A 23,273-nucleotide genomic window follows, 5' to 3' on the forward strand; every position below is an offset into this window, starting at 1 on the left:
TGTCCGGAACTGGCACAGTATAAGCAAAGTTTCTCTCTAACTCGCCGTTGTCGCTCGGTGGGTGAAAGACGTGCTTTGCCTAGTTGCATGGGTCCTTCAGGGAAAGGAGACAATGCGCAGACCCATTGAATGGGGAGGAACTTGGGGTGTTTCAGCCTCCTCTTTTCTAGAGCTCTCTCTCTGAACCGAATATCAACCCGATTGCAGATGGTAATCAATTGGTCTAGCGTTGTAGGTAAATCCCGAGATGCTAATACATCTTTAATGTGGTCAGACAGGCCCTGCCAGAAGACCGCAACAAGAGCATCGTTATTCCACGACAGCTCAGAGGAAAGTGTTTGAAATTGAACGGCATACTGGCCCACAGTCTGCTGTCCTTGCCGAAGCCGCAGAATATCTAAAGCGGCTGACGCTGTTCTTCCAGGCTCGTCAAATATTCTGCGGAAGGTAGACAGGAAGCTATCAATATCAGATAAAATTGGGTCAGATTTTTCCCAGAGCGGTGATGCCCATGCCAGAGCTTGCCCTGATAGTAGCGAAACAATATAAGCAGTTTTGGTACGTGCAGTAGGGAAATTCCCGGGTTGTAATTCAAAGTGTATACTACACTGGTTGAGAAACCCGCGGCAATTCTTCGGATCGCCATTGTATTTAGCTGGCGTGGGAAGATGGAGTCCGGATGAAGTGGGTAGTGAAGCAGGTATTACTGGCTCAGGCGGAGTATGGGATTTTGACTGCGGAATAACTGCAAGGTATCCATACGTGTAGAAACATCCTGCAGCAATCTCAAAATTTGCCCCTGGTTAGTTTCTTGTCTCTCAATGCGTCCAGCTAATATTTGGACAGAGTCCTCCCTCGGGGTATGTTCCCCTGGCGGATCCATTGGGCCAGAACAAACTGTCACGGTCGTCTGAATTTCTTGATCCGATTCGGGACCCTTGGGACTAGCTGGAGCATGAGTGAAACAGAACTTAGCAGCCTGGATGAACTTCTTGCTCATATTTCTTGCTGATTGTAGAATATAGCAGGGGAATTAGCAGTCTGGAAATGTAGACAGGAACAGTGCACTAGTAATGGAGACAGGAACACTGCACTTGTAATGCAGTCAGGATTACTGCACTTGTAATGCAGTCAGGATTACTGCACTTGTAATGCAGTCAGGAACACTGCACTTAGGAATGCAGACAGGAACACTGGAGCCAAGAACTATCCTCTGGAGAGAAGTGTGTTGTTCTGGCAATGAACAGATCACAGCAGCAGGTTTAAATAGGGTGTCCCAAACAACTATTGGCTGATCAGTTCATGTGATCACAGCTGCAGAATCTGGTTGGTCTGGAATGATCACCTGACTGCATCCAAGATGGCCGCGCCCATGCAGCAGAACAAACAGTATGTGTTTGTTTACAAATGAAGGTGTGGAGGATGGCAATGCTGCAGACGGCCAGAAGGGACCCAGGTAGCCGTGATATGACAGCGGCGGATGAGGTAAGTGCGGCTAAGATCCCGATTTGTGACACCTAATGCCTAACCCTAACCCTAATGCCTAACCCTAACCCCTAACCCTAGCCCTAACCCCAAACGTAAAGGTCCTACTTATCCGAGTCCGTGCGTTGCCGCTTTAAAAGCAGAAATTTCCAAGGCACGCACGCAACTGATGTCATTAGAAGTGTCGCAATGTCCTCTCATTGGATTTCCTCTGTGTCTCTTTTCTGGTAAGTAGTTATTTTTTTTATGTCGCTCTGTTCACTATCGGAATAATTATGTAGGACGATAACTCGATTACCACCGAAAAATAAATGGGAGTCAATGTACTATATGCAGTAGACTTTCTAAATGGGTTGTCCACCCTTCATCTATCTTTTATATATTTTTATATTTATATTGTATAGACAGTTAATTTACATAGATTTACTTTCTGTATACAATTAATATAAATATCTGAAAAAGTAAAAAGCCATAAAAAGAAAGCAAAGTACTTAGTATAAAATACTATTATTATTTTGTTTATTAATTAATTTAATTAATTTATTCAGGAGGCTAAACAGATTCAGTAGCACCGGATACAGAAGCAAGTAAAAAACAGAGTAGAGTAGATGAAGCAATATATATACAATAGTTGGAGAGAGATGATGGTGCAAGAGAGGGTTTCTTGAGAATAGCGGAGATGAGAACATGCTTTAAAGCCGAGGGGAAGATACCAGTGGAGAGAGAGAGGTTAAAGTGGTGAGCAAGATGAGGACAGGCATTGGGAGGGAGGGAGCGAAGGAACTTGAAGGCGCAATGTCAGGAGGACAGCTTGCAGAAGAAGAGGAGGAGAGTAAAGTGAGGATCTCAGACACAGCTACAGGACAGTAGGAACCGGGGGTGGCAATGTGAGTGACAGAGAGGACGGATGAGGGGAGTTGAGTCTAATGAGAACAGATATCATTGTGAATAGAGTTAATCTTGCCTTTGAAGTAGGTGGCAAAGTCAAGAGTGGTGATGGATGAAGGAGGAGGAGTTTTGGGAGGACACAATCAAGAATTAATAGTATCGAAGAGGTGTTGGGATCTATTGGACAGGGAGGAGATGAGGTATGTGAAATGGGTTTGTATAGCAAGAGAGAGGGCAGAACAGTAGGAGGAAATGATGAATTTAAAGTGGAGGAAGTCAACGATGGTGCGGGATTTCCACCATTGGCGTACAGAGGAGCTGGAACACTTTTGGAGGAGAAGAATTAGAGCAAAGTGGTTGGGGTTTAGATTGGCGGAGACAGAGTGAGTGGCTGGGACTGCAATGTCAAAAGCAGCAGAGAGTGCAGAGTTGTAAAGAGTGACAGTGTCATTGGGGCATAATAGGGAAGAACTGAGAACGAGGTTGGGTTCGAGGGAGGATGTACTGTTGATGGGATGCTGCATGCGCATGATTTTGAATAGGAGATGGGGCAAGGGGTAAGGAGAAGTTAAAGGAAAGGAGATTGTGGTCAGAGAGGGGCAAGACAGAATTGGAAAAGTTGTAGATATTACAGAGATGGGAGAACACTTGGTTCATGGAGTGACCATCACAGTGGGTGGCGGAAGTTGTTCATTGGGAGAGGCCATAGGAAGAAGTGAGAGTTACTAGTTTAGGAGAATCAGTAGGGATGGTAAAATCACAGATAATAATAGTGAGAAAATCAGAAGAGAGGAAATGGGAAAGCAAACAAATTAAAATCATCTGAAGGAGATCAATAATTTTAGCATTTGTGATTACAGAATGTTCCAGAGTCTCCAGAGCAAGCAAGGTGTAGAATTCTATCCTACTATTACCTATATAGTCCTCATGTTGACTAAATGCTGAAGTTGCACGTCGTCTGCGCTTTAATTTTACTTGGCATAGCGGCTCTGTGGGAAAAAAGACAGTACAAACATGTTAAGAAGTTAACAGGTTAAGAGCATTATCTATTGAATGGTCATCAGTCACCTTCATTATTTTTTCAACGCTGACAATGCCGGGGTGAAGATTTCAACTTAATAGTTTCACTGCAGATTGATAAACATGGTTTATCCACAAAAGGCAGAAGATAACCCAATAAACAACCTGTTAATAATTTCACTAGGAAACATCAATTGATTGATATCCCGAAGGCCAGGCATCCAACAGGACTATAATACACTTGAATTTCAGTTACTCACCACACCCTTTTATGGACTTGACTATTTTTTGGTGTCCTACACTCTGATAACAAAAATAACGACGACTAATATTGAGCCAAAATGTGGTCGGACAGACCACATTTTGCTCTTTCAGAATTTGGAAGCGCTTTGGCATTCCAGTAGATGTGGACAATGAAAATTTCCAACTCACCTAGGCCACAAAACGATGATAAGATGGGAGACTATGTCCTATGTTAATATAATAAAACCTATTCTACCTTGATCTTAAACACACAAAGGGAGTTAAACAAAGCCTTACAAAATTGAAAATCTAAATAATATTGAGAATAAACCCTTGTTTTAAATTTAAAAAAAATATTTTACAAGTGGGTAACAAATCTACCAACAATTGTAAATATTTTATATGCACATGCAGACTCTTCATTTTGTAATGTCCCTGCTATAAAACAAACTTTAATTGTTTGCCCCAGAAGACATGGACCTACTACTTTCTCTGAGAAATAAATACTGGGTGAGATACTTATGTAAGTACAAATCCTGGAAATGCTGGTTGAAAACTTGTAAACCATGGCAACAAGATATTCATAAGATATTATTTTTTCTGTTTTCCTTCTTCACTTGTGGTTTGATTGGATGATGTTGATGAAACATCACAAATGATATTCATACGTCATATATCAAATATAAGTATTATTTATTTTTTTATTTCTATATAAATCTATAAGGGACAAAAAGTGTTTAAATATTTCTTGAAATTTTGATTGCTATTGATGCAAAGAAAGTAAAGAAATACTTGCATATTGCAATGAATAAAGGGCTTTATATTATTAAAATGCATAATAAAAAACACTATTAAAAAAGTAATCTGATATAATAAAAAACACCTTCATCAAAATAAGAACAATTTTAGTCTACACCTTATATTTAAATAAGTGAAGTGTTGGATCTGTGAAGAATTCATGAGGATCCTCTGGGCCATAGGATCACTGCAGCAGAGATAAATTTGCTTAACCTCTAACTAGAACTTAGTGAACTTTATCCGCAATTCCTTTTAACCTTTTTAGGTGGAGTTCTACATTAATTTGTGATTCGGTTTCACAGTAGTAGAGAGATCTCTGCCACCGATTTATTTGAATACTTTCACATTAAGAATGGTAAACATAGTAACAAAGTGGCCTGTATGTGGCTTTGGATTTGGAGTACCAACCCTTGACAATCACATCATCATCATCACCATTTATTTATATAGCGCCACTGATTCCGCAGCGCTGTACAGAGAACTCATTCACATCAGTCCCTGCCCCATTGGGGCTTACAGTCTAAATTCCCTAACATACACACATACAGACAGAGAGAGAGAGACTAGGGTCAATTTTTGATAGCAACCAATTAACCTACCAGTATGTTTTTGGAGTGTGGGAGGAAACCGGAGCACCCGGAGGAAACCCACTCAAACACAGGGAGAACATACAAACTCCACACAGATAAGGCCATAGTCGGGAATTGAACTCATGGCCCCAGCGTTGTGAGGCAGAAGTGCTAACCACTTCGCCACTTCATATCACCTGATCTCTGAGGAGTTGTCATCTGGAAGCTTGTCTGTAGGGCCAGTCCAGCATCATAAAACACTCCTGGGGTGTTAGCACCACTGCCCGGTGTACAGCCAATGTCATACTTATCCACAGAGTCCCAGACCTTATAAACAGGGCAAATAAGACTTACGCATAAGTACGTCCATCAAACTATAATCTAAATTAAAATGTAAAAAAGTAAAATGCTTTGTAAGGCATAGCTCATTTTCCCCCATTCTGTAATTTCCTTGGTATTAAAACACCAATGTCCATATTATTCTACATACCTTGCTCTGTGTGATCTTAAACTTGTTATTGTGCAGATAGACAGATTTGTCCACAGCCACCAGTCCCACACTGGCCTTGTGATCTGCTCTCACTTTCAGTCTCATTAAGGACCCAGGGCGCTGTACTGCATTGTCACTGTCCTTGGATCCTGTCACCTGCAGCTGTGTGACACAAACCTTACATATATTAGTATATCAGTAATCTCACAAATACCACAGTATATTGATTTGTCCAAAATTTCTTGACAGACACACACACACACACACACACACACACACACACACACACACACACATACACACATGCACAGACACACACAGATTTATTTTTCTTACAAACATCACAGTCATAATAACTGAGACAGTTTGTATTTTTGGATGTGTACATTTTTCTGGGAACACTTTTTTCATGCAGCTTAAGTGAATTTCAACTATTTATTTTTTCCAGGGCAGAAACAGCTTTCTTTTAGTAGCATATTGGAGTAACGCGTCCTACACCCATAACTTTAAATCCTCACAACACACAGCCATCCCATTTTGTCCCCACTTTACACATTTTTCCCATTCAGTAACCAAATACCACATCTATCCCACTCAGCTCCACATCCATCCTTCATAGTGCCCACATTCCACATCCATCTCACTCACTCTCTACAACCCTCACCAACCGCACTCACTCCCAGGGGCACCTATATTGGAGAGCAAAGGACATATGTGAATGGGCCCATTACTCTGGGGAGCCCATGAAAGGGCCTTACTATTATTACTGTAACTGTAATATTTTTGTGGCTGAAAAATGAAAAATGATGCAAGCACTCAATAGCGCTGTTCCCAAATGTCAGAAGTCCCTACTGCTCTGACACGGAGCCAGTCACGTGACATGTAGGCTGAGTGGCTGTCTGCGTGCCATGCAGCATTATCATTTCTCAAGTGAGAAGGTCACTGCACTAACTATATACAGTTCTACTACTTCTTAAAGGTCAAATAAATCCTGACTTTCTGCAGCAGCTGGGAATACCCATTTCACCTACCTGTTAAAAAACCACCATAGTAAAACAGATGCAGTGGTTTACTAGAGAAAACTTTCTCTGCCCACTGTAATTTTGGCAACTTGGAAGGATTATACCAGGGGGCACATATTTCATCTATAATCAGAGAGTCTGGTGTACAGATCCAAAGGAACTCCGAATTTTTAATCTTTAACCTAAATCTGCATGAGGCACATAAGTTAAATACTGGCTGCCTTTTTCATCTAGCACACAAATACTTGATAGATTATTTTTACACGGAAATTTAAAGCTGATCTAGGACATCTGCCATCACATTTTAAATTTACCTCCCCCTTCGATGCAACATGGTTTTGCCCAGGTGCAAAGTTACTCCTTTTTTATGCTTTGCTCTCCTTAATGACTCAGGCCCATAGAGTATATGTCATTGAACCTTTGCTTGAAGTTTTTGAAGTAAGTAAACTCATCTGCCAAGGAGAGGTTGACCCAGGACCAAAAGTTATTAGGTAGAAGTTCCACCATTGTTTGAGAGACAGCTATCTCTCGACATGGTAGAGCTGAATCTTTACCAAACCACATGCCAGTATTGTGAAAGGGGCATGTACGTTAAGGCATTAATTAATTCATATAATTTCCTTGACTATAGATTATGACAGAACCTGAAAATGTTTACGTATTAGACCCAGTTTCTAACTGTGGGTTTGAAATTTGAGGCTCTATTCGCAGTTTACATCTCACCGGTCACAGCTCACAAATTTATTTTTTTTGCTTTTTAAATAACTATTTAAATATTACTGTAATTAACACTAAAGTATTTAACTTTTTTTTTTAACAAACTGAGAATAGAATTTTTCATTTATGATCTTATTTGTCAAATCAGTTTGAGAATCAAAACATGGCCTGTTGAGTATCTCAAATATTGACAAAAGCATTTATTTAAACTACAAAAACTATCATATCTAATAATGAACCCTCTTACCGTCCCCATACAATAATCTGCCACATCTACCCAGACAGAGTCAGCAACAATCTCAGGCTGTGCATCAGTTGTCACCATATAATAGGCCACTACACGGAATGACGGCATGAATTCTGCTGATATTGGCAGTAACAAAGTCATCAGGATCTGGCCTTGTATCTTCTCTTTTCTTCCCACTTTCATTACTCTGCCCTTGTTCAATATCTGTATAAAAAAAAGAAAATACAACATAAGTGTATTAGTATAACGTTCAGCACATCAGTATCAGTTACAATAAACATAATAAATTATAAGTGAAAATAGGCACTTGACTGCATTCTAAGTATGAGTTTAACTTGAACTTTACAGCCAGAAGTGGCGGGATCATCATCATCATCAACATTTATTTATATAGCGCCAGCAGATTCCATAGCACTTTACAATTGGGAACAAACATTAATAAGACAATACTGGGTACTACATACAGACAGAGAGGTAAGAGAACCCTGCTCGCAAGCTTACAATCTATAGGACAATGGGAGTATGAAACACAAGGGCATGTGCTACATCATCTTGCACAATGGACCAGCTAGAATGCAAAGGTAAAAGTATTGAGTGGGCTATGTGTGTGGCAATGTTGGTCAGAGGGTTGTTGTCTTGCTTTAGCTGTGTAGAGGATGGTAATAGGGTAATCTAGGGAAATTAAGATGGTGGTTGAGGAATATCATAACCTTGTCTGAAGAGGTGGGATTTCAGTGAACGCTTGAAGGTTTGAAGACTAGAGGAAAGTCTTACTGTGCGAGGGAGGGAATTCCACAAAGTGGGTGCAGCCCGGAAAAAATCCTGTAACCGAAAATGGGAGGATGTGATGAGAGTGGAGGAGAGACGTAGATCTTGTGCAGAATGGAGGTGTCGAGTTGGGAGATATTTTGAGACAATTAAGGAAATGTATGTCGGTGCAATTTTGTTGATAGCCTTATATGTTAGTAGGAGAATTTTATATTGAATTCGATGAAATACAGGCAGCCAATGTAGAGACTGACAGAGTGGCTCAGCAGAGGAATAACGGTTTGCAAGGAAAATCAATCTAGCCGCTGCGTGCAAAATAGATTGTAGGTGTTCAAGTCTGACTTTGGAAAAGACCAGTAAGGAGGGAATTGAAATATTATTATTATCCTTTATTTGTTAGGCGCCACAAGGTTTCCGCAGCGCTGTACACCATACAAACAGTACACTATACAGGGTGAAACAGTACAAAACAATAAACAAAAATACCAGTACTTCAGAAACTCCAGGTAGGTTCAAGCAATAAACACAGAGCAGAAGAACAGGTAGGGAGACAGGAGGGAAGAGGGCCCTGCTCATGTGAGCTTACATCCTAAGGGAGGGAAAACAGAACAGGCACAAGGGGAGCCAGATGAGGCAAGGGAGAGAGCGAGTGGAGGAGATGAAGGGGTTATGCGAATGGTTGGTAGGCTTTAAGGAAGAGGTGGATTTTCAGTGCACGTTTGAAGGAGGACAAAGTAGGAGAGAGGCGGATAGAACGAGGAAGGTCATTCCAGTGAAGGCTGAACGGGAAAAGTCTTGGATTCTGGAGTGGGAAGAGGTGATAAGAGTGGAGGAGAGGCGGCGATCATTGGCTGAGCGCAGGGAGCAAGCAGGAGTGTGAATAGAGAGAAGGTTAGAGATATAGAGGGCAGTAGAGTGGGAGAGAGCCTTGTAAGTGGTGGTGAGGAGTTTGAAAAGGATTCTGTAGGGGAAGGGAAGCCAGTGTAAGGCGAGACAGAGAGGGGAGGTAGATGAGGAGCGGCGTGAGAGGAAGAGTACAGAGCGGAGGGGGGAGAGATCGGAGTGGGGGAGGCCGGTGAGGAGGAGGTTGCAGTAATCCAGGCGGGAGATGATGAGTACAAAATAACTAGGGAGCACCAGTTTGAGCCATTTGCACGAAAAAAAATTGTTCCATCTGTTGTCTTATGCGCTTGCCAAGTTTTGTTGTGAATAGGGAAGAAAATATGGGAGCTCAGACCACTATCCATGACAAATGACAAAATGGAAATACATGCACACAGCTCATATATAAAACATTGCTAGAATAAACAACGACTAGGTATTAACAGAGAGACTAAGGGCTAGATTTACTAAGCTGCGGGTTTGAAAAAGTGGGGATGTTGCCTATGGCAACCAATCAGATTCTAGCTTTCATTCATTTAGTGCTTTCTACAAAATGACAGCTAGAATGATTGGTTGCTATAGCCAACATCCCCACTTTTTCAAACCCGCAGCTTGGTAAATCTAGCCCTAAGAAGTTAAGAGATCGCTGCTCGCAAGCTTACAGTCTATAGATTGGTAAGCTTGCAAAATATTACATTAATTCACAGATCAGGATATTGGTCCTTACCACATAGTTAATATGACTGATCTGGTTTTGAACTGTAGGGTTGTTAGTCTGGATAATGAAGGTGAAAACAGCATTTTCTCCTGGTTTCAGCACCCCGCCTGCAATGCTGATATGTAGGTAATTACCACCAATAGACTTGTATGCACTGGCTTCCATAATGGCAGAGGCTTGTTGGTCATTGCTTAATTTAGGATCCATTGTTGTTACCTAGAAACAAAAAGAAGTGAGGTGGACATCTAAAACTAATGACTTAAAAGAAACTAATGACTAACACAAATACATAAACAATAAGATATTTTAAGCAGTCAAATACTAATCACTTGATGTCAGCACTGTGTAACTTGCTTTGAATATACATTGATATGTCAAGTGTTTTGATATCTGAAAAATTAGAAAAGTGAGGTATGAGGTGGACATAAAAAACTAATGACTAATATAATAAAATATAAGTTGAATTAATAACATAAATTAAGATACAATATGTTAATCAGCTAAGAATGCTTACATCATCTTATCAGAACCTTGGGCCTGATTCATTAAGGATCTTAAATGAACAGGTACCTTATTTCAGTCTCTTGGACAAAATCATGTTACAATGCAAGGGCTGCAAACTGGTTTTCTGTTTTGCACATAAGTTAAATACTGACTGTTTTTCCATGTAGCACACAAATATTTGATAGCTTATGTGTACACTGAAATTTAAAGTTGATATTTGTGTGCTACATGAAAAAACAGTCAGTATTTAACTTATGTGCAAAACAGAATGCAAATTTGCACCCCTTGCATTGTAACGTGGTTTTGTCCAGGAGGCTGAAATAAGATACCTCTTCATTTAAGATCTTTAATGAATCAGGCCCCTTGTCGTCATAACCACCTTTGCATCACTAATACTCTTCTAGTACTGCCGACCCGAGCAGGCCACACATCTGCTTTAGATACCTCCTCTGCAGACAGAGAACAGCATCTCCCAGCATGCAGTGGGGAAGAGGAGCTGGTAAAGTAGCAGTTGAACACAGCAGTTGGAATTCTGATAGAGAGTGTGAGGTTGAAAGAAAAACAGTTGAAAGAGTAGAAGGAGCATGAAGAAGAGGAGAGGAAACAGTAATGACTGCAGTGATGAGAGGGACCAAGGCTGTATAGGTGGAGGAGAATGCTATATCTGGAGACACTGTAAGCTGGGCTGCTCTGAGACGTCTGAACAGTGGATCAAAGAGAGAAAGAGAAAGTCTGATAAGTACCAATGTCTTTTATCTTGTTCAAATGAGTGGACCGAGACATACTTGTTAGCTAGATAGAGTTGTGGTGGGGAGCCCTGAAGAAAAATAACTTGAACCCTTGTGCTGGACTGAGATAATAACAACAAGGGATTAGTGCAGGGACAGTTAGTTAGGGAGCACAGACTAAATTATATATTATATATATATATATATATATATATATATATATATATATATATATATATATATTATCTACACATATATTTAGATATATAGATATATATGTATATATATGAGAAACTGTGCAGACTACCTCACTATGGGCCTGTTTTATTAGTGATCTTATCTTGTGCAAAAGTTAAGATGCTTATTTTAAAGAAGAAACGGGGAGATAAGAGTGAAGTTAAGATGGATTTTCATCTTAACTTAAGAAATTCTTCACTTACGCAGTGGATTTTGCTTCTTATCCCCCTTTTCTGAGCATGCACAGAGTGGATTTGCTTAAGATAAGCTAAAAACGGCAGATAAGATCACTAATGAATCAGGCCCTATGTTTTCAGCCACATATAAGAGAAATTCATAAACCTGCAGTGTGAGGAACCAGTGATATTGAAGTAACCATATGGCCCACCGGAGACATAGAAGGAGAGATTCATATTGAAACTACCTTCTGAGAAAAATCTGCTATATTAATTATGTCTATTTATGCTGTTGAACGTATTTCATGCTAATTGCTGGATATTAGTTATATTTGACAGATAATCATAGATAAAAGAGATGTGCCTCTTAGATGTGGGATAATAGAGTGGAAAGAAAATATATGTATGATAGTATAGGTATTAAATAGTACTATTTATCAATTATATACAATGGTTTGTTTAAGTTGCACATTATATGTTTGATTCAAAATACTAGAAAATCCCTTTAGAAGCACATACATTACTAATAAATGTGCCAGTGTGATAATATTTCCTTTTTGTGTGCCTGTGGTCCAGTGTATGGGACACTGAGGGTTCCTTGGTCTCTCTCTGGTGTTGCTAACTCCAGAACACTACCCCACAAAGAGCCTGCAATAGTTAGACCAGGGCCGCCTTCAGAAAAAATCGGGACCAGTACGGGCCCCCGTGCCACCCGGGCCCCGCCATGAGCGGGCCCCCCCCCCCATGAGCGCCCCCCCCCCCCCCCCCCCCCGGCCCGGTACAACAGTACCCCCCGTACCCCCCTGATGGCGGCCCTGAGTTAGACTAAGGTGGAGACACTGCACGAAACTGAATGCAAGGTATCCATTTGCAGGCAGCACACACAAAGACTAGTACACACACCCTAGCCGAGGAAAGCGGGTGTTACACCCTGATTCTCTCTGCTATTCAGAATCACATTTTAATATTTGGCAAGCAGACATTTTTAAATAGAAGTGTCATATATTTTTAGTTCTACTAGTGCAGAATGGATGGTTGATTATAGTTGAGGATGGATGGGTGATAATAGTTGAGAATGGATGGGTGATAATAGTTGACATGTGTGCTAGTTGCATATAATCCATTAAAAGTTATAATGAGGTGAGTTCAGTGAGACCAATTCATCATGTGTATTTGTCTCTGAGGTCTATATACTTTCAATGTGTCCATTTTCCTATTTGAATTTTAAATGAGTTCAATGGACAAATTACTAAAATTTAGTTCAGTAACTATCTGTGGCTCTTTCAGAGCAACTGGGTTCTGGGTGAGTCCCATGCTTTGTTCTTTTGAGGCAACAATACCACCTATTCTCACCCTCAAGAGTACAAATCCAATTGAGCTTTTCTATAATCTGAATTTCCTCCCCGGAGGAACTCAGCAACACCTATCAAATTCCCAACCACTGCTTGTGGCCCTGTCTTGGGATCCTTCAACTAGAATACATTTAAATATTTAATTTTTTGTGTCAGCGGGGAATATTTTTGATATGTGTCTGTAAATGTGAGGGAAGTATTGCCTTCTCTAGTCTCCTGATTTCCTATGTTTAAAGTGTTGATTAAGCCTACTGGAACTGCACTATATATTTTTTTGTTCATGGTATTAGATTGTTGACATATGTGTCTGTGTTTAAATATGTTTCATTTATGCAATATGGATTATGGGAATCAAGGAGCGTGTAATATGAGAATCAACACCCTGGAAGTGCAGCTACAGTCGTATGTGACAATAAAGAAGATTCAGTAAAGAGACTATGATCATCTACAGGATGTCTGAGTAAGAAACATCTGGGGATATTTATGGAATATGGTATGATCTTTTTACTGGCTCTTTAAACCATTAAGTTGGCTGACATGTTTGACTTTTTTGTAAGCTATCCCTTGATTTCTAAAGACGACAGTTAGATTATCATTAACTTTGCAGTATTTATGACATATGCTGTTTCTCTAAACATATTTACTTTAATGGATGTGCTTCATTGTGTAAACATGTCTATTCTTCATTATTCCATTCTTAAACAAGTCCCAAAGACACAATACTACAAATATAAGTAAACATGTTACCGTTATCTGCAGCGAGCTGATATCTGAGGGTGCATGGAGGGTAAGTCTAATTATTCCATCTTCATCAGTTATTCCTGTCTCACTTCCTGGTATGGCTGACACGGGGACACGAGCTGCCGGAGACCCATCAGGGTTAGTGACAAACACCTAAAATAGGCAAAGAGAGATGTCAGATCCTTTTTAGCATAGACAGTTGAGGAAACCATAACAGTGGTTATTTATCTTTATTCTGATGATTCAGTGATCCTTTGTGAGCAGAACCCAGCAGATCATTTTGAAACAAGTTGAATGTATGAACTTTGTTTCATGTAGAGGTGTGTTGGACATCACAAAACATTTGCACCAGTTTGACAGTTCCTCGCATTATTACACTATGATGGTGTATGTTGGCTACATGTTGACCTAGCCCTTCCGCTGCAATGAATTGCCTGTGCTGCAAGACTCTATGTTGCTGTTAACATTTCAGTGCACTAAATGGATACAGGTTTTTCTACCCTCTCCCAAATTATCTCCTATATATCTGTGTGTTCCTCGTTAAATAAAAGGTATATGTTTCCAGATCCAAGTCAAATACAAATAGAAACTGTCATGGCTCCTTAATTTGCATTGGGGACATCATTTAATGAAGAAAAATTATTTTAACTTCACTACTCATGTGACTTTATAAAGTTGCTATGTTCTTCTGTGGCAAACACAGGATGCTGTCATTTAAGCATTGCAACATTGACATGTTGGGTCTCATTTTAAATTTTTTGTATAAGATACACATCCCCATATTTATAAGTGATCCGACCACAGCCACCAATACTGTCTCTATATTATGATGGTGCATAATTATTAACACTCGTTACACTTAACATACATAGTTTAGAATGTGGAAAATGAAAATGTATTAAAATATCAAGCTTTATTTATAGTATTATTAAATAGTTAGCAGAACTATTGTATCAGACCACTCCTAGCTATGTTTTTTATTACATTACGGAGGCAAAATATTTATTAGTAGTAAATGTGAAAAAGAAATAAGTGTTCTTTAAAAAATTAAAATATAGTTTCCAAGACTGTAGAATAGAACAGGAAGATCTTATAAATAATGGCTAATGTAGTTTATGAATGCTGCTGTTATCATGGTGTCTGTCCTACAAGATTTGTTAGACAACGTCAGGGCCCGATTAAGGGTTCCGGCCGCCCTAGACTATTTCAGCTGTAGCGCCCCCCCCCCCCCCCCTTATCCAGCCTCCTCACCTGCCACCTTTATCCTGCTCACCTGCCCATCTGCTGCTCCTCCCCCCGAGACATTAGAACGGACTTACCTGCTGTGGAGTCCTCTCTTCAGCGCTGTGTATGACAGGCAGTCTGGCAGCGATCGCTGCTAGCCGCCTGTCAGTGTGGCCGCGGGCGCTTCTTACTCTGGTCACGTGAGATGTGGAAGTCCTGATCTCACGTGACCAGAGTAAGAAGCGCCTGCGGCCACACTGTACCTTGTGATAGTGACAGTCGGGACCGCTCCTTTAGACCAGGGGCGGTCCCGATGAATCCGGCTGCCACATTTCGAAAAAAAACACACAAAAAAAAACATCTTGGCGTCGCTGCGCCCCCCCTGGCTCCAGCGCCCCAGGCTGCAGCCTGGTCAGCCTATCGGCTGATCAGGCACTGGACGACGTCCTAGCCTAATGTACGTTTCACCTGGGCTTGGCCACCTACTACACCTACCATATGTTTGGCATAAAAGCTGCTATTCTTGAGCTGGTTGCATCTTGAGATACTGGCTGAACATACACACGTAGATATGATTCTTTAAGTATCTATATACATACATCCACCGTTAGATATGCCCCTTTATGGTCTTTCTTATATAATGTGTATTTATTAATTATCAATAACTTCACCCATTTGGCACTACACTAGTTTTATACTTACTATATATACCAGTGTTGTAGCAAGGGATGCACCAAACCCAGAATTAAACTAGGAAATTGGCTAAATTCTAAGGCTTTAGAAAGGTTCCAGTGTGTATGAATTCTTATGGTTCAGCCAACCAAATCCTCATTCTTGTTTTCTGTGATTTTAGTTCACAGAAAAGATGATATAGTAGATTAAAAATAAGATATAATAATCTAAGCACTATCTGCATTAATCTGCAAAATGCCAGTCAAGTTTGATTTGATAAGAGGGTGATTTTTTTTTGTATAAGGATTGATTATTTGGCCTTAAACTAAAATATGGATTAAGTTTGTCCTGAATTACAATATATTAACATCATTATTATAATTTTAATGGGCATAAAGTGGCAAAATTTTATTTAGCGATATATGATTAAAGTAAAATGTAAACATTTTAAAATTTATGCACACTGTTGTTGTTTACTTGGGTAATCTGGGAAAACTTATTATATTGTTAATATCATTCAATAATGCCAAAATGGTTATTTCAATAAACATACGTATAGCCATAAAAAAAGGTTAATGGTGTTTGCATATGATGTTCATAATGATGTTGGTTATACAAAAATAGGTACAAATTAAAAACAAGGTTACAAGTAAATACACAATAATTACACTTACCTAAAAAAACAATCTCACCTGAAAAATAAGTCTTGATAATCCTTCCTATGACCTGCCTCCCCCCTCTGTATTATGAACATCAGCTGCTGGAATGAGTTCACCTGGTTTGTTACTGTATATTGCTGGTGTTAGGAGTATACTTTGGTTTAGGGCCAAATTATTCAGCACACAGCACCACAACACCTTAGCTGGGTCATAGAGAGGCACACCGCCACATGTATAAAGACACATGAATGTGGACCTCTAATGGCCAAAAGGAAGTTCTATCACCGCTCTATGACTGAGGTGTCATAAACCAAGATTTACACCCATATCCAGAATCACTTACAATTAAACAAAAATACATGTAGATGATTGCGATGGCACATAAAAACACCAAACACCCAAAAAAAAAAAAACGTCACTTGTCCTGTGCAGCCTTACAGGAACCTGGTGCTGTGGATGTTCCTCTCTCCCTGTCGGTGCTGATTCCAAAATTACATGTTGCTCCAAAATACACAACAATACTTTTCCTACCATTACCCTGCATAGACCAATGGCTGATGTGTTTGCTAATCACGCGCATAAAATGCAGCATCTTGTAGTGCATCAAAAATGTAGTTTAAATGGTGACCCTATCTGGAAATATTGTTATGAGTGTGTAAGTGTTGCCACATCATACAAATTTATTTATTGGTCTACTGTTGATAAAATAGCAACCCACTGTAATAATATAACATAAAAAAAACCATTACATATAATCTATAATTAAATTTGGGCCTCTAATTTATTCTTAAAATAAATTGTCTCCCGCAATAAAATTCACAATCATTTTTGCCCCTCTACAACAAAAAAGATGGTTTATTTAAACTTCCATTGTGACTCCTGTTATATTAACATTGCCCTGCAGTGTAACAGTGATGTGTTTGCTACTCTCGCCAATTAGAAAGCAGCGTGTTGTATCTGGCAATTTTGAATTCAAACTAGGGCGAGTTCATACATTTGGGACGATTTCTATATCTAAAGTGGGAAAAAGTCGGAACTGCGATTTGTACAAATTTTGGGAATGGCGATTTTGAAAGATACACTTCTCTGGCAATTTTACATCAAATCGCCATTTAGTAAATCAGCGATTTTAAACTTGCCGGAGAAAATAAGAGGGAATGCAAAATGGTAGCTTGATACATTTACTCCCTATTGTCTTATAAATGGTAAACTTGCAAACAAAGCCCTCTTACATCTCTGTCTGTCCATAATACCCAATCTTGTACCCAACATGTCAATTGTGCAATCACTATCTAACCCAGGGTTTCCCAAACCCAGTCCTCAGGGCTCCCCAACAGTGCAGGTTTTCCATATCTCCTTGCTGGAGCACAGGTGTATTCATTACTGACTGACACATTGTAACAGATCCACAGGTGGTCCTAATTATGTCAGATGTGATCCAGAAAAACCTGCACTGTTGGGGATCCCTGAGGACTGGGTTTGGGAAACCCTGGGCTAACCAATAGACTGGTGGCTAGACTTCAGCAGTGGTGGAACTCCTGATACAGCAGTGGAACAATATTGGAATGGAATACAGTTACATGTACTGTTACACTCTATTACACTATAGTAAGTAGGATATTATTATATATCTAAAAAATGCATTTGCCTGCACACAATAGAGGCAGTCATTTTTTGTGAGACCACAGTGTATCAATTCACTAAAACCAGTGAAATCTCTGAGACACAAACCAGAAAATGTCTGATTTCACTAGATTCTTTTGAATTCAGAGTCAGCAATAATGGTTCAGCCTTCAAAATGGCGGCCACCACTGAGTAGTTGATGGGTATATGTACACAGAAATATGCAAACAAAGCATGTAAAATTGTAAGGTAGAAATGTTCATGGAAAACAAAACAAAATTTGAACATTGACAAATAAAATGCAAAAATCAGGGTGTAACAAAAAATTACTATGTCATTATTATCCAACTACTCTGCACTGGTCACATTTGTACCAGTCAGTGGTCTAAGCAGGCAGGAAACTATGCAGAATGGATCATATAGATAATTACCATAAGGTGAAATGGCATTCCGGGTTTGAAATATTTGGAGGTTTTAGTGAAGAGAATTATATATCGAGATGTCACAATATAAATATTTTCCAGCTTGGCTTCCACCATATCACTGCCTGCAATAGAGACTAACAATATTATAAACTACCAAAACATATCAACTGCTATGGAAAAAAACTAATGATAAGCTAGAAATGTATTGTTTAGTGCAGGGAAAGACCAAGCTCCACACTTTGTAATGATTCCCCAGCTCCAGTAGGAGACGCTTGTCATTAGTAGTCAAATGAAGCAAAAACAGCGCAGGCAATAGTGCTAAACGTGTAGTTTTATATTTACTTTAAACAATGAATAAGTATAAGCATCAAATAATTTACATCCTCCCCAACCAGTAGAATTCTGCAAGCTTTAGAAGTTAGTGCTACCTGGACAATCCGAACTATTAAAGTTTTGATATTGTCAATGGTGGCATTGTTTGACTGTCACGACTGATAGTGGGTGTATGACTGATAGTGGGTACCTGCTGTTGTTGGCGCAACTCAGAGGAAGGCGCGGAGTCTAACGTGCCCCTGGTATTCACCAGGAACCCCCGCAAGGAAGTATGGACTCCGCTGCAGGGACACGCAGGTCGCGGTCCTTCCTAGAGTCCACAGCGAGATACAAGGGGGTGTCAGACAGGCCGGTTCAGCAACGTTCAGGTAGAGGAGGTACAAAGGGAAATCCAGAAGAATGGTGAGGCAAGCCGAGTCGGTAACTTTCAGGGAGCGCAGTACAAAGGCAGAATCCAGATAGGGGTGGTCAAACGGTCCGGGTCAAAAGGGTCACAAGCAGCACGAGGAATGTCAGGAACAATACAGCAACTGGTACACACAAACACTGGAGACAGGAAGACCTGATACTCTGGCACTGATTAGAGGACAGGAAGAGGTTTAAATAGTGTGGGGATCCAATCAGCATCAGCGCTGCAGCGCTGTCATGCCTGCCGCCGGGAATCACATAGCGTCCCGTTGCCTAGCAACGGGGCGCGTCATACTGCTAGGAGATGGATGGCAGGGGGGATCCGGAAGTGATGCGTCTGGTTGCCTAGCAACCAGACGCGCGGTCAGGCAGTCAGGCGGCCGTGCGGACGGCGCCTGACAGTATACCCTCCTCTTCTTCCTCCTGTTTGAAGGAACTTTTTGAGAATTCTAGGAGCGTGAAGGTCCTGCTTGTCCACCCATGATCTCTCCTCTGGGCCAAATCCTTTCCAATGGACAAGAAATTGCTGTTTGCCACGAAGAATGCGAGAGGCCAAGATCCGACTGACTTCGAATTCAGTTCCAGAAGAGGTTTGTATTGGTGGGGGACGACCGGGAGGTCGATAGAATTTATTGAGTACCACTGGTCGTAGTAATGAGACATGAAAAGTATTATGACATCTCAGAGAAGGAGGAAGTTTCAATTTAAAGCATACAGGATTAATGACTTGCATGATGGTGTACGGGCCAATAAATCGAGGAGCCATCTTCATAGAAGGAACCTTTAGTCTTAGGTCCCGGGTGGATAGCCATACTTGGTCTCCCACCTTTAAGAGAGGAGTGGCCCTCCGATGACGATCTGCAAAGATTTTGTGATGCTGAGTAGCCTTGAGTAAAGCCGTCTTAGTCTTAGCCCAAATGAGAGAAAACTCCCGATAAAGAGTATCTACGGCTGGAACCGGAGAAGAGGACACTGGAAAAGGATCCGGAAACAAAGGATGACTTCCGTATACAATAAAGAAAGGGGAGAATCCGGTAGACTCATGAATGTGTTGATTATGGGAGAACTCCGCCCAAGGAAGGAATTGAGACCATTTATTCTGGTTGTCGGAGGTAAAACAGCGGAGGAATGTCTCGAGATCCTGATTGATTCGCTCCGTCTGTCCGTTGGTTTGCGGATGGTATCCCGAAGAGAATTTCAATTCTATGTTCAATCTCTTACAAAAGGTTCTCCAAAACTGGGATGTGAATTGGACTCCGCGGTCCGAAATGATCTCCTTCGGGCAACCATGTAGTCTGAATATCTCCTTGATAAAGATATCTACCAGACGACTGGCCGTGGGCAGTCCAGTTAGAGGAATAAAATGTGCCATCTTCGAAAATCGATCAATAACCACCCAGATAGTGGTAAACCCTGCACTGAGGGGTAGGTCTGTGATAAAATCCATGGCCACACTTTCCCAAGGAGCATCGGGGATAGGGAGTGGACGAAGAAGGCCTGCCGGAACTCTTCTACAAGTTTTGTGTTGAGCACAAGTAGTGCAGGAAGCAATAAATCTCTCAACATCGGCACGTACATTAGGCCACCAGAAGCGTCGGCAAAGCAGCGATGTTGTCTTCTTTATTCCAGCATGGCCGGCAATGCGGGATGAATGAGCCCACTGCAGGGTCTTGAACCGGAGATGGGGTTCCACGAATGACCGGCCTGGAGGAGGAGAGGACGTTTTGGTCCTAGTAAGGGCTACGATATTAGAAGGGTCAATAATATGCTGAGGAACCAACGGTCTTAAACGATCGGAATCGTCAAATGAGCGAGATAATGCATCGGCACGTCCATTCTTGGCTCCCGGGCAGAATGTGAGCTTCATGTTAAATCGAGCAAAGAAGGATGCCCAGCGGGCTTGCCGAGGATTAAGGCAACGAGCCTCTTGAATGAACACTAGGTTCCGATGGTCGGTAAACACAGTAACAGGAAATATAGCCCCCTCCAACAGATGTCGCCACTCCTCCAGAGCCGCCTTGATGGCCAGTAACTCCTTGTCCCCTATTCCATAATTACATTCACTTGGAAGAAATCGTCTGGAGAAAAACCCACACGGGTTGTGTGAGCCAGACGGAGACTCTTGAAAAAGCACCGCCCCAATGCCTACCGAGGATGCATCTACCTCTAAGAAGAAAGGTCGTTCTTGATCTGGCTGGGACAGAACTGGGGCTGAAGAAAATGCTTTCTTTAACGTTATGAAGGCAGACATGGCCTCCGAGGACCAAACCCTGGGGTTGGCAGTCTTCCTGGTTAAAGCTGTAATGGGGGCTATAATGGTGGAGAATCCCTGAATAAATTGGCGATAATAGTTTGCAAAGCCGATGAACCTTTGAATAGCTTTAAGGCCTTGTGGCTGAGGCCAGTCCAGAATAGCTGACACCTTGGTGGGATCCATACAAAGACCTTGACCCGACACGATGAAACCAAGAAAAGGTACCTGGCTAATCTCAAACACACATTTTTCCAGCTTGCAGTAGAGGTGATGTTTCCGGAGTCTACGTAAGACCTCTTTTACTTGTTCCCGATGAGTCTTCAGATCTTTAGAAAATATTAATATATCGTCTAAATACACTACCACAGAAGTGTATAACAGGTCATGAAAGATATCGTTAACAAAGGTTTGGAAGATGGCTGGGGCGTTGCAGAGGCCGAAGGGCATCACCAGGTACTCGAAATGTCCATCTCTGGTGTTAAAGGCCGTTTTCCATTCGTCTCCTTCTTTGATGCGAATCAAATTATAGGCCCCACGGAGATCTAGTTTGGAAAAGATTTGAGATCCACTGAGTTTGTCAAAGAGGTCGGAGATGAGAGGTAGTGGATATCGATTTTTGACAGTGATGCGGTTGAGAGGACGATAATCAATACAAGGCCGAAGAGACCCATCCTTCTTCTTAACAAAAAAAAACCTTGCACCCGCTGGGGAAGTAGATTTGCGGATAAATCCCCGTTTCAGGTTTTCTGAAATATATTGAGACATGACTGACGTCTCTGGACGAGATAAAGGGTAGGTCCTCCCTTTGGGGATGGGTTGGTCAGGAGATAAAACAATAGCGCAATCCCAGGGACGATGAGGAGGCAAGATCTCCGCTTCCACTTTACTGAATACATCTTGGAATTCCATATAGGCCTCAGGAAGGTGGGTTAGCTCGGAATGAGCCATTACTTGACATTTTGGAGGCAAGACTCTAGACAGACATTCAAAGCGACATCCTAAACCCCACGACATAACTTGAGCGTGGTCCCAATCCATCTGAGGAGAATGTTTTCTCAGCCACGGTAGCCCCAAGATGAGGGGATTAATGGACCTCGGCAACACCAAAAGTTGGATCATTTCGCTATGAAGTACTCCTACCCTCAACCGAACAGGAGAAGTCACGGAGGAGATGGAGCCGTGAGTGACACGACTTCCGTCGACTGCCGTCAGAGATAACGGTTGGGGCAATGGGTTTAGAGGTATTTGGAGCTGCGAAGCTAGATCCGCCGAAATGAAGTTCCCGGAGGAGCCGGAGTCCACAAAGGCTGTGGTGGAAAAGGTACCCTTGGGGGTGCTCAGGATGACAGCCATCTGAAATTCTGGGGATTTTTCTTTAGAATAGGGAGCAACTGGATTCTCCTAAAACGGCCTCCCCGCCACCGTTTAGGAGGAAGAGTTTCCCGGTTTCTTGGGACAAACTCTTAGCAGGTGTCCCGGATCTCCACAATACAGACACAGGCGTTGTTTGAAGCGTCTCTCCCTCTCTTCAAGGGATAATTTAGAGCGTCCTACTTGCATTGGTTCGTCCACTGGCAGGATGGGATTTTGGAACTGGGGTGCTAGCCGTGGTATGAACCGTTTGCCAGGAGAGCGTTCCTGCGTGCGCTCTTGGTAGCGCAAATCCACCTTGATGCACATGGAGATGAGAGAATCTAACTCAGCCGGGAGTTCTCTGGAAATTAACTCATCCTTAATCCGGTCCACCAGACCTTGCCAAAAGGTTGCCACCAGTGCTTCGTTATTCCATTTTAACTCGGAAGCCAGGGTTCGAAATTGAACTGCGTATTGCCCCACGGACAGGTCACCTTGGCGGAGGTTTAACAAGCTGGTAGCTGCAGAAGCAACTCTTCCGGGATCATCGAAGACTTTCCTGAAAGCTTCAATGAAAGAGTTGGAGTTATTAAGAAGTGGACCCCCTTGTTCCCATAAAGGTGAGGCCCAGGCAAGGGCTTGACCACTGAGGAGGGAGATGAGAAAAGCTACTTTGGTGCGTTCTGAAGAAAAGGCCCCTGGGTTGCACTCAAATTGGATGGCACATTGGTTCAGAA

General features: G+C 41.5%; 1 protein-coding gene across 1 annotated transcript in view; it reads right to left on the reverse strand.

Annotated features, from left to right (window-relative positions):
* The window catches only part of LOC142151181 (A.superbus venom factor 1-like), a 162,919-nt gene that overhangs the window by 112,043 nt on the left and 27,603 nt on the right, over window positions 1-23,273 (reverse strand). Inside the window, exons 10-16 of the mRNA XM_075206547.1 lie at window positions 18,195-18,310; window positions 13,592-13,738; window positions 9,857-10,063; window positions 7,480-7,683; window positions 5,494-5,655; window positions 5,201-5,330; window positions 3,288-3,362 (exon numbers count right to left, since the gene is read on the reverse strand). Of these exons, the coding sequence (XP_075062648.1) occupies window positions 3,288-3,362; window positions 5,201-5,330; window positions 5,494-5,655; window positions 7,480-7,683; window positions 9,857-10,063; window positions 13,592-13,738; window positions 18,195-18,310 (1,041 nt within the window). The remainder of the gene's footprint in view (window positions 1-3,287; window positions 3,363-5,200; window positions 5,331-5,493; window positions 5,656-7,479; window positions 7,684-9,856; window positions 10,064-13,591; window positions 13,739-18,194; window positions 18,311-23,273) is intronic.

The sequence above is a fragment of the Mixophyes fleayi genome, chromosome 4 (genome assembly GCF_038048845.1).
Source record: "Mixophyes fleayi isolate aMixFle1 chromosome 4, aMixFle1.hap1, whole genome shotgun sequence".
Classification (NCBI taxonomy): domain Eukaryota; kingdom Metazoa; phylum Chordata; class Amphibia; order Anura; family Limnodynastidae; genus Mixophyes; species Mixophyes fleayi.